Raw genomic sequence first — 12,796 nt, forward strand, 5'->3', positions numbered from 1 at the left:
TGTCAATAGTCCCTGTAAACCTAGCTGCTATGTAATAGCGCCCCTGATAAACTAGCTGCTATGTAAAACAGCCCCTGATAAACTAGCTGATATGTAAATTCCTGATAAACTAGCTGCTATGTAAAAGCCCTGATAAACTAGCTGCATGTAAATAACCCCTGATAAACTAGCTGCTATGTAAACAGCCCCTGATAAACTAGCTGCTATGTAATAACCCCTGATAAACTAGCTGCTATGTAAAAGCCCCTGATAAACTAGCTGCTATGTAAATAGCCCCTGATAAACTAGCTGCTATGTAAATAGCCCTGTAAACTAGTGTATGTAAACAGCCCCCTGATAAACTAGCTGCTATGTAAAGCCCCTGATAAACTAGCTGCTATGTAAACAGCCCCTGATAAACTAGCTGATATGTAAACAGCCCTGATAAACTAGCTGCTATGTAAATAGCCCCTGATAAACTAGCTGATATGTAAAAGCCCCTGATAAACTAGCTGCTATGTAACAGCCCTGATAAACTAGCTGCTATGTAAACAGCCCCTGATAACTAGCTGCTATGTAAATAGCCCCTGATAAACTAGCTGCTATGTATAAACCTGATAAACTAGCTGCTATGTAAATAGCCCTGATAAACTGCTGCTATGTAATAGCCCTGATAAACTAGCTGCTATGTAAAAGCCCCTGATAAACTAGCTGCTATGTAAAAGCCCTGATAAACTAGCTGCTATGTAAAACCCTGATAACTAGCTGCTATGTAATAGCCCCTGATAAACTAGCTGCTATGTAATAGCCCCTGAATAAACTAGCTGATATGTAAATAGCCCCTGATAAACTAGCTGCTATGTAAATAGCCCTGATAAATAGCTGCTATGTAAAGCCCTGATAAACTAGCTGCTATGTAAATAGCCCTGATAAACTAGCTGTATGTAAATACGCCTGATAAACTAGCTGATTGTAAAGCCCCTGTAAAACTAGCTGCTATGTAAATAGCCCCTGATAAACTAGCTGCTATGTTAAATAAACCCTGATTAAACTAGCTGCTATTGTAAATAAACCCTGATAACTAGCTGCTATGTAAATAGCCCCTGATAAACTAGCTGCTATGTAAATAGCCCCTGATAAACTAGCTGATATGTAAATAGCCCCTGATAAACTAGCTGATATGTAAACAGCCCCTGATAAACTAGCTGCTATGTAAATAAACCCTGATAAACTAGCTGCTATGTAAATAGCCCCTGATAAACTAGCTGCTATGTAAATAAACCCTGATAAACTAGCTGCTATGTAAATAAACCCTGATAAACTAGCTGCTATGTAAATAAACCTTGATAAACTAGCTGCTATGTAAATAAACCTTGATAAACTAGCTGATATGTAAATAAACCCTGATAAACTAGATGATATGTAAATAAACCTTGATAAACTAGCTGTAACGGCTGTCGTCTTCCTCCTCGTCTGAGGAGGAGAAGTTAGAAAGATCAGAGGACCAATGCGCAGCGTGGTAAGTGTCCATCGCGTTTATTATCAAACATAGACTGAACACTAAGAAATACAAAACAATAAAGGTGAACATAAACGAAACCGAAACAGTTCTATCTGGTGCAGACACACGAAGACTGAAGACAACCACCCACAAAACCCAACACAAAACAGGCTACCTAAATATGGTTCCCAATCAGGGACAACGATTGACAGCTGCCTCTGATTGAGAACCATATCAGGCCAAACACAGAAATAGCAAAACATAGAAATACAAACATAGATTGCCCACCCCAACTCACGCCCTGACCATACTAAATAAAGACAAAACAAAGGAAATAAAGGTCAGAACGTGACACTAGCTGCTATGTAAATGGCCTCTGATAAACTAGCTGATATGTAAATAAACCCTGATAAACTAGATGATATGTCAACACATTGGCTCAAAATAACCCCTGATAAACTTGGGTAGCTGATATGCAGATCTTAAGTAGTCAAAATGATTAGTCTTAAACTATTGTCAGGAATCAGGCCTAGGCTATTAAAGCCAATCCAACGGCCTGTTTTACAAACGGTACCACACGGACGGGCGTTCTGTTAACTTGCGCTATTCTAGCTTTGCGGAGATGGGAGGAGGGCAGCAATGTTTTTGTCTCGCCTAGGGCGGCAGAACGGCCAGGACCCGGCAGGAACCCATACACAGTAAGTTAACTCACCAAAGTGAATTCAACAAAAGCCACCTAATGTTCCTTATTTAGGCCCTCTACAGTATCTTACTTTATTTATTGGTGGTGTTGAATGAGAGAAGAATTGTTCTTTACACACTTCTTTAGTGCCAATGACTAGTGGTTACTATCTCTTTCCAGTACAACTATTTTTTATTATCTCTCTCTCTCTCTCTCTCTCTCTCTCTCTCTTCGTCTCTCTCTCTCTCTCTCTCTCTCTCCTCTCCTCTCTCTCATCTCTCTCCTCTCTCTTCTTCTCTCTCTCTCTCTCTCTCGTCTCTCTCCTCTCTTGTGTCTCCTCGCCTCTCTCTCTGCTGTGTGTCTCTCTCTCTCGCTCTCTCTCTCTTTGTCTGTCTGTCTGGCTGTCTGTCCAGCCACCCTCCAGCCAGGTAAAACAGAGTAGCGTTACCTCTTTACCCTCAGTGCTAGCGGTTTTACATAGACTACAGAGTCCATAGCGTCCAGGCTTGCTGCGTGCGCAAAAGCGTCACGACACAGCTCCAAACAGCTGACACCATGGGAGAGTTTTGCTAGCTATCCCAATCCAATGAACTTGAGAGGAATGTATCGATTCCGATATGGCAACGACTCCACCTGGCTATAGGCTTTAGAGGTGAACTTACAGGAGCGTCTCCTGTATTATGCAGGGGACGCAGATAAGGATTTGACTCAGTGTCAAGAAATAATACTAATTTGTTTAATTCCATAACACTATATATCAATTTTCAGAAATGTTGGTCAATTATCTTTTATTGTTTAAAAGAAATTATGAAAGAGATTGGTGTGTTTTTTCACTATCTAGTCATGCTATTGAAAGTTGTTAATTGAAAGACATGTATTTGTTTAAAATCTATCACTTTGACTGTTTCATTTCAAAGATACAAAAAAATCATGCTTTTTTTGTTGTTGTCGCTAAATGCCATATATCTGCCTCCCTCTCAGAGAAGGAAGTAGCACTGCTACCTTCACATTCTACTGCTACCTTCACATTAGAGTCATCAGACAAAGTTCTACAGACTGTTGACATCTAGTGGAAGCCTTAGGAAGTGAATACTCATTCATTCTACGGTTTAACACAGTCAAACGTAACACATAGCTACATTTTTTATAAAGAACTGTACAAATGGATGAGAGCTAAATTACAAAAATATTTTACATACAGATCTCATATTACTACATTTAATTGTAATAAACAAAGGATGTCTAGTTTCTGATGGAAAAAAACACAAATGTGAAAAATGTGTGGATATATAGTTTTTTGCCCCCCAAAAAACTTTTTCATACACATCTAAAATCTACTAAACAGAATCTGAGTGCAGTAATATTTTACACATACATGAAGGTACCTTATAAGCAATTATTTCTGATGGAAAAAAACACAAATGTGGAAAAATGTGTGGATATATAGCGTTTTGGAAATAAATTCTTCAAATAGAACCATCACATCATTCAACTTGAAGTTTGTTTACCTGAATGAGACTTGGTGTAACGGGAAGTTCGGTTTAGCCACGCTTGAGTGAGTAACTTTCCTGAGACCTGAAGTCTTGTGTTAGCTCCTGGGTCTAATTTCTAGGTTTTTAGCTCAGCGGGCTAACACAAGACTTGTGATAGAAAATTGTGAATTGAAAAACACCATGGTCTAGGAAGTTCATGTTTTATTGCTATTACACAAGGGAAACTAAAGGCCCATTTTGAATATGAAATGTTACCTTTACATGAACATTTCCCACTCTGTTGGTGTCTAATACTACTAAAGGGGATAGCCCTGCGCCAAATATGCTTACTTAACACCACTTGCTCATGTGGTTTTGTTAAATGAGAAATTAGAGAGCTGCAGATAGAGGCTAATGCAGTTTATTAACCCAGCTTGAGTGACACACACACACACACACACRCACGCACGCACGCACGCACGCACGCACGCACGCATGCACACACACACACACACCGCCCTCAGGAGGACCATGTAATATAAATAACCCATTGGCCGATCTGATTAACTTAACACAGCCCTGTGGCTAATGCAATTATCCACCCACTCCACACTACTCCTCTCCACACTGCTCCACTCCACACTGCTCCACTCCACACTGCTCCACTCCAAACTGCTCCAAACACTGCTCCTCTCCACACTGTTTCCACTCCACACTGCTCCACTCCACACTGCTCCACTCACACTGCTTCCATCCTTCACATAACTCCACTCCACACTGCTCCACTCCACACTTGCTCATCCACATGCTTCCACTCCAACACTGCTCCTCTCCAAACCTGCTTCCAACTCCACCACTCTACTCCACTCCACACTGCTCCATCTCACACTGCTCTCCACTCCACACTGCTCCTCTCCACACTGCTCACCCCACACTGCTTCCACTCCACCACTCCACGCTCCTCTCCACACTGCTCCACTCACACACCTGCTCCACTCCCACTCCCTACTGCTCCCATCCACACTGCTCCACTCACACTGCCTCACTCCACACTCTCCACTCCACACACTGCTCCACTCCACACTGCTCAACACTGCTCCACTCCCACTAATCTCTCCACACTGCTCCTCTCCAACCTGCTCCACTCCACACTGCTCCACTCCACACTGCCTCCACACTTCACTCTCCATCACCACTGCTCCACTCTCCTCCAAACTGCTCCACTCCACACTGCTCCACTCACACTGCTCCACAACACACTGCTCCACTCCACCACTGCTCCACACTCCACACTTGCTCCTCTCCACACTGCTCCACTCCACACACTGCTCCACTCCACACTGCTCACTCACACTGCTCCACTCCACACTGCTCCTCTCCACACTGCTCCTCTCCAACCTGCTCCACTCCACCTGCTACCACTCCACACTGCTCCAAACACTGCTCCACTCCACAACTGCTCCTCTCCAACCTGCTCCACTTCCACACTGCTCCACGCCCACACTGCTCCAAACACTGCTCCACTCCACACTGCTCCTCTCCAACCTGCTCCACTCCACACTGCTCCACTCCACACTGCTCCACTCCACCAGCCTCCACTCCCCATCGTCTCCTCGTCCAAACCTGCTCCACTCCACACTCTCCACTCACACCTGCTCCCAAACACTGCTCCACTCCACACTGCTACTCCTGCTACCCAAACCTGTCCACTCCACACTGCTCCACTCCACACTGCTCAACACTGCTCCTCTCCAACCTGCTCCACTCTACCACTGCACAATCCACTCCACACTAATGCTCCCACAACCTTCTTTTATCTCCTCCACACTCCACACTGCTCCACTCCACACACTGTCTCTCACTACTCCACACTGGCTCCACTCCACACTGCACTCCACTTCATCCACACTACTCCACTCCACACTGCTCCACTCCACACTTAAATCCACTTCCAGGCACTGCTCCACTCCACACTGCTCCACTCCACACTGCTCCTCTCCACACTGCTCCAGCTGATAGACTGGTGGAAACGAGAGTCTGCGGCCCTATTGTCAATGGAGAGTGTGTGAGTGATATCTCCTAGCTCTACATGGTATGTGACAAGCTAAAGGTCTGTTCAACCTCCACATCTGTATTTAACATAGAGGTCAGTTTTGGATGCGTTGGTGTGAAGGGGCAGATACATCCAGACCACCCAGTACGCTCATCAATCACGTTTTAATTACACCTCAGTCTGTTTTGACGGGGAGATGACTTACCGCTTGGCTTCGCTCTCCACTGCTCTGCCACAGAAGCAAATTAGTATTTATTGACTTATAATGATGGGCCCATTTCACTTCTCAACAACAAGACACTGATTGCTGTCCGCACTCACAAAGCCCAATATCAGGAGCTTTCACTGCYGTAGCTACGTACTCCATTAGAGATCGATCTGTGTGCCATATTGTCACAATGAGGTGGCTTGTGATGGCAGTTGTCTGTTGTCCGATGCGTAAAAATACTATTGTTGTGGATATCAACAACAACAAAAAGTTGTTGATGATTACTTTTAACCCACTAAGGTCGATCTTCCCTCCCCCGTGGAAATTGAATTAGCATGATCAAAAAAAATCCCCATAAAAACCTGTCAGCTTTTTAACTATAGATATCTGTTTATGTAACTCTTCCACATCTGCAGTGAAAGGTGACAGAGCTAGAGTTGTGTTTGTCAGACCAGGAGAACCCCCCCCTCCCCCTTCTTTCTTATATCTCACAGAAATAGGACTGACACTTCAGAACAAACTTCCTTTAGATCAACAAAAAAAATTGGGGGGACTATTTGTTCTTCCGTGAAGTGAAGCTGTTAGTCAATGTGTTTGTATGGGCTATTAGCAGTAAGGCCCAAAATAATTTTTCATCAAATACATTTATATGTTTTTTGATACATACATTGATACTTAAAATTCTAAATCAAATAGCTAAATGATCCTTGGTACGACCTTCTTAAAACAATTCCATATAGCTTAGTCGAACCCCCCCCTTCTTAAAACAATTCCATATAGCTTAGTCGAAGCACCCCTCCTTAAAACAATTCCATATATCTTAGTCGAATCCCCCTCCCCTTCTTAAAACAATTCCATATAGCTTAGTCGAACCCCCCTCCCCTTCTTAAAACAATTCCATATAGCTTAATAGAAGCCCCCTTCGACAAATATGCCCCTTTACCCAGAGCCATCAACGTAACAGATCTATCAAGTAAGAGTCTTACTGCACCTCTCTGTATTGTCTAAAGGATAGCCTACTAGCACATACAATGCCTTCACTACGCAGGTGGATCTCTACAAAGTCAGACGCACATTGCGACTCAAACTGTTTTTTAGAGATTGCAAACTCTCTGTACACACGAAAACAGTGTTCAAACATCCATCTATATTCATTCCACCTGGGCCGATTGACCCAGCTGTGGACACGGACTACTGACTGGTGCGTAAAGACATTGCCAAATTAGAGACCTCTGTTCACTACCCACTCTGACAAACAAACTACTAATGATCTTCAGTATGACACCTCTATAGTTATATGCCCAGCGGACAAAGGATGCACCGTTACAGCACAATACTATACTAATTATAAGACTGAAGTACTCAGATAGCTTAACAATCATACGTTCTATAAGAGACTCGGGCCTTCCTGTGACATCGGGTGGTGAAGGGTCCTACGAGGCAGGATAGTTTTGCCCCCGGTGATGCGTTGTGCAGACCTCTACTACCCTTCTGAGAGGCCTTCGGTTTGGGCGGAGCAGTTTGCCGTACCAGGCGGTGATACAGCCCGACAGGATGCTCTCGATTGGCATTGCTAGAGTGGTACTTCTGCTGATGCTTTGCTTACCTATATTGCTGTCAACTTCTGATAGCTACATGCCTCTTGAGGTTTGCAAAGAGCGCGCGTAGCGCGCGCTCTTCTTCAAAAACGTTGTCTGTTGGGTGGAGTGGTCACCACATCATTTGTCCCGTGAATTGTACACGTAGAGAATCTTATCCACCTTACTCCACTTAACTGACTCCTGGACTCGATATCACTTGAGTAGGAGTGCTCTCTCCTGCTGTTGCGTCTAGGAAGTCTATCAATTCTATCTCATCTGTTAGTCTATATGTTACTTAATTGAGTTAGTAAGCATCTATTTGACCTGACACCACCAACTCCGAGATGCCCTCACCTCCTGTCTAGGCCGTGTTCGGACTCTCAGTCGTATGTTATGGAAACTGCTATTAGCCTACCGACTGTAAATTGTCCGTTCCGTCAACTGCCTCATTAGAGCTTGGGGACGTGCTAATGTTGTGCCACCCTATGGCGACACGCACGTCCTGTGTGTGTAACAGAGACTCTGCAGGAAGAGCGGACTACCAGACACGCGCACACTCTTTTGTTTAGGGTGGAGCCACGACAGTGTTAGGATCGAGCGGAGTGCGCGTAGGAAGCCAGTTCAACGCCATACCACATACACACTACTCACAGAGGACGGCCGTCAATGACAATTTCACAGGCCAGACTCTTCATTTTGCGATTCAGTCGGTTAGGAGTACGGCAGAAGACCTTCTCAGATGTACTCGAGCCTGCGATGACAGTGAGTGGTTGTCGAGAGAATCTACAATAGGGTGTTATATATCCTCCGTAAGTCGTCATTGGACCAAGCATCTACCCCACTTGGCATGTTACAATACCTCGCTCTTCTCTCACAGATAGTGTCGTATAAGAAGGGATGCCCAATTGTCAAGACAATTTGAGAACGCGAGAGGCAGAGAGAGCGCGCGTGTCCTGCTCCAAGACGCTGAGCTTCCCTGGTAGACGCCAAAAGCACAAGAGAGGAGACAGTTCCTGCAGAGTTGGCGTTGCGATGCGCCTCGTCTTGCCGTAACGATGCCTATTGGGGTCGTAAGCAAATTGGAGGCGTCTAGGGTCGTCCAGTAGGGTGGAGGTGATAGTGTCCTTGACTAGTCTCTCAAACGCACTTCATGATGACGGAAGTGAGGCTACGCGGGCGGTAGTCGTTTAGCTCAGTTACCTTAGCTTTCTTGGGAACAGGAACAATGGTGGCCCTCTTGAATATGTGGAACAGCGAACTGGGATAAGGATGATTGAATATGTCCTTAAACACACCAGCCATCTGGTCTGCGCATGCTCTGAGGAAGCGGCTGGGAATGCCGTCTGGGCCTGCAGCCTTGCGAGGGTTAACACGTTTAAATGTTTTACTCACCTCGGCTGCAGTGAAGAGAGCCGCAGGTTTTGGTAGCGGGCCGTGTCAGTGGCACTGTATTGTCCTCAAAGTAGGAAAAAAGTTATTTAGTCTGTCTGGGAGCAAGACATCCTGGTGCGCGACGGGGCTGGTTTTCTTTTGTAATCCGTGATTGACTGTAACCCTGCCACATACCTCTGTGTCTGAGCTGTTGAATTGCGACTCTACTTGTCTCTATACTGGGACTTAGCTTGTTTGATTGCCTTGCGGAGGGAATAGCTACACTGTTTGTATTCGGTCATGTTCCGGTCACCTTGCCCTGGTTAAAAGCAGTGGTTCTCGCTTTCAGTTTCACCGCGATGCTGCCATCAATCCACGGTTTCTGGTTTGGGAATGTAAATCGTGCTTTGGGTACGACATCGTCAATGCACTTTCTAATGAACTCGCTCACCGAATCAGCATATTCGTCAATGTTGTTGTTGGACGCAATGCGGAACATATCCCAATCCACGAGATCGAAGCAGTCTTGAAGCGTGGAATCAGATTGGTCAACCAGCGTTGAACAGACCTGAGCGGGGAGCTTGCTGTTTTTAGTTTCTGTTTGTAGGCTGGAAGCAACAAAATGGAGTCGTGGTCAGCTTTCCGAAAGGAAGGCGGGGGAGGGCCTTATATGCGTCGCGGAAGTTAGTATAACAATGATCCAAGGTTTTACCAGCCCTGGTAGCACAATCGATATGCTGATAGAATTTAGGGAGTTTGTTTTCAGATTAGCTGTTAAAATCCCCAGCTACGATGAATGCAGCCTCAGGGTGTGTGGTTTCCAGTTTACACAAAGAGTCAGATAAAGTTCGTTCATGGCCATCGATGTGTCTGCTTGGGGGGAATATATACGGCTGTGATTATAATCGAAGAGAATTCCCTTGGTAGATAATGCGTCGACATTTGATTGTGAGGAATTCTAAATCTGGTGAACAGAATGACTTGAGTTCCGTATGTTTGTTATGATTTTGATCGGTTCTTACTACAAAAAGAAAGAGGCTAAATGGATCCACCGTCTAGATACGGCAAGTAGCCTAGTGGTTAGCCTAGTTAGGCCTAGTGGTTAGCCTAGTTAGCCTAGTGGTGAGCCTAGGATAGCCAGTGGTTAGCCTAGTTAGCCTAGTGGTTAGCCTAAGTTAGCCTAGTGGTTAGCCTAGTTAGCCTAGTGGTTAGAGCATTGGGCGAGTAACTGAAAGGTGCTCGATCAAATCCCCCTGAGCTGAACAAGGTAAAAAATCTGTCATTCTCGCCCTGAACAAGGCAGTTAATCCACTGTTCCCCCGGTAGGCATCATTGTAAATAAAAATTAGTTTTAACTGACTTTAAATATATATAATATTTGTTAACTGTCGCTCCCCACGGATTAAACAAACAACTAGAGCTAACTGTTTTCTCTAGTGTACCTAGTATTTTCTATACTGACCAGTATACAGCCTTTTGTGTAATTCTTTGCGAAGCTGAATTTCTAATCACCGCCATGCAACTCTTATACAGTATCCCTTTACGCACGTTCCTGTGTGCTATTTTTTCATGTTGCCTTTATTTTTCATATTATTTCTCGTGTTTCCTCTGTACACTGACGTGATAATGTTGTAGATGTGTTTTTGTATATAGTTATTACCTGTCATGTGACGTTTACCTGTCCTCTATTTCTAGAGGAAGAAGACTCTAAGTAGTTGAAACGCATTGCATTGTGTGTCCTTGTCAGAGTTCCTGACCTGTTTTCCTTTGTCTTGTATTTATTAGTTGGTCAGGGCGTGAGTTGGGTGGGTTGGTCTATGGTTGATTTTCTATGTTGGGATTTTGGTGTTCGGCCTGTATGATTCTCATCAGAGACAGCTGTCCAATCGTTGTCCTGATTGAGAATCATACTTAGGCAGCCTGGGTTCACTTGTGTTTGGTGGGTGTTGTTCCTGTGTCAGCGTTTGGGCCACAGAGGACGTTTCGGGTTAGTCACGTTTGCTGGTTTTTGTATTTTGAAGTGTTTGTTGTTTTTCATTAAATATGACACTTACACTTCTGCATCTTGGTCCGATCCATGCTCCTCTCGTCTGAGGAGGAGAACGACTACGACAGCCGTTACAGTCCTGATGTACTAGGTTGACTGCTCCTATAATATATATTATAATTATATTATTATTTATATTATTATTTTATCATTATTATTATTATTTGTATTATTTTTTATTATATTATATTTTATTTTTATTTTTATTATCATTTATTTATTTTTATTTTTATTTTATTATTGTTATTATTGTATTATTATTATTAATATTTTTATTATTATTGTTTTTATTATTGTTTTATTATTATTTTTATTATTATTTTTATTTTGTATTATTATTCTTTTTTATTATTATTATTGTTATTATTTTCTAAATATATGAGTATGTCAAATTTCAAGTTCACGCCGCAATCATCGTTACTTTGTTAGGATTACCAATTTGCGCAAGGCGCTTTTTCCTTCTCCATGTGAGGCCTTACGCGCATAGGACTCTATTCATGTGTTACCTCAAGGAAGTGTACTCCACTGCAACCAGCTATTCCTAGCCAGTCAGTCAGTAAAGCCATGGTGCCCGTAACCAACAAAGCAAGTGCCTTTGACAAAAAAAGGTCAGTAGTCAAGCAACAACCCAAGCGAACGTGCAGCCCACTGACGACTCAACACATAATCACTAAGTCGCACCCAGTGTTACACGTGAGGAGTATGCCTCCCACTATTCAGAGCAACAACACTGAGCTGTCAGAGGTGTGCTCTCGGGACAACATGATTACACTGAGCGAACCGCGTGGTAGACGTCACCTCCAGCTGAAGTGTACATCCTACTGCACATTGAACACAACAGTGCCAAAGTGTTGGCTCAGGAACTGAGAAGAAACTGCATGGCACAAAGCACCAAAACTAAATAAGGGGGACTCTGACATACATCCTCCAATCACGACCCGGCCACTCCAGAGAGACCGAGCCACCCTCACATCGGCCATCTCCAGAGAGACCAGCACCGCCCTACACCACCGGCCACCTCCAGAGAGACCAGCACCGCCCTACACCACCGGGCCACCTCCAGAGAGACCAGCACCCCCTACACCACCGGGCCACCTCCAGAGAGACAGCACTACCCTACACAACCAGGCCACCTCCAGAGAGACCAGCCACCCCTACACCACCGGGCCACCTCCAGAGAACAACAGCACCCCCCTACACACCGGCCACCTCCAGAGAGACCAGCACGCCCTACACACCGGGCCACCTCCAGAGAGACCAGCTCCCCCTACACCACCGGGCCACCTCCACAGAGACCAGCACCCCTACACCAGCACCCCCTACACCACCCGGCCCAGCCGTCCAGAGAGAAGACACCCACCTTAAGAGACGCACGACCCCCAATGACACCCTGAACCATGCCCCTCCGAGAGACAGCTCCACCCTAACCATCGGGCCCCTCCAGAGAGGACAGGCCACCCTGAACCATCCGCCCTCCAGAGAGGACAGCTCCACCCACCCCATACCCCCCATCTAACAGACAACACATCAATCAGAAGAGACCAACAGTCTGCAAGAGCAGAAGATCTAATAATGAAGAGACACGGATTTCTGTTTGATTTGGTCAAGTTTGTGTGGAAGAGATGGAAAAACACATTGTTATCAATCATAATAATGAAAGCCACCAGGGTCAGAAACCTAGATCGGAACACTATTCTGTAGAACTGGTAGCAAATTGTGTTTGAACAAATAAAATGCTATTTAAAGAGAACAAGTTAACTACTAAGTTGACTTTCAGCATGCATATCGGAAGGCTCTCAACTTGTACTGCATTGACTCAGATGACTGATGATTGGCTAAATAAATGGACAAAAGATGATAGCTACAGCTGTTTGTTAGATTTCAATAGCAGCCTTTACATCAC

The 12,796-nt window shown here is 44.5% G+C and overlaps 1 protein-coding gene across 1 annotated transcript; it reads left to right on the top strand.

Annotated features, from left to right (window-relative positions):
- The first annotated feature begins 11,457 nt into the window (after window positions 1-11,457).
- Window positions 11,458-12,409, top strand: LOC139024974 (uncharacterized). Its single transcript, XM_070439981.1, has 2 exons — window positions 11,458-11,501; window positions 11,845-12,409. The coding sequence occupies exons 1-2, from the start codon at window positions 11,458-11,460 to the stop codon at window positions 12,407-12,409; spliced, it is 609 nt and encodes a 202-aa protein (XP_070296082.1).
- Window positions 12,410-12,796: the final 387 nt, after the last annotated feature.

This window comes from Salvelinus sp. IW2-2015, unplaced genomic scaffold (assembly GCF_002910315.2).
Source record: "Salvelinus sp. IW2-2015 unplaced genomic scaffold, ASM291031v2 Un_scaffold2093, whole genome shotgun sequence".
Classification (NCBI taxonomy): domain Eukaryota; kingdom Metazoa; phylum Chordata; class Actinopteri; order Salmoniformes; family Salmonidae; genus Salvelinus; species Salvelinus sp. IW2-2015.

Excerpts from the sequence above, each read along its gene's own strand:
- LOC139024974 (XM_070439981.1), top strand. The coding sequence starts at position 11,458 with ATGGTGCCCGTAACCAACAAAGCAAGTGCCTTTGACAAAAAAAG. Across the intron at positions 11,502-11,844 it reads AGTGCCTTTGACAAAAAAAG|AGAGACCGAGCCACCCTCAC; the intron begins GTCAGTAGTCAA and ends CGGCCACTCCAG.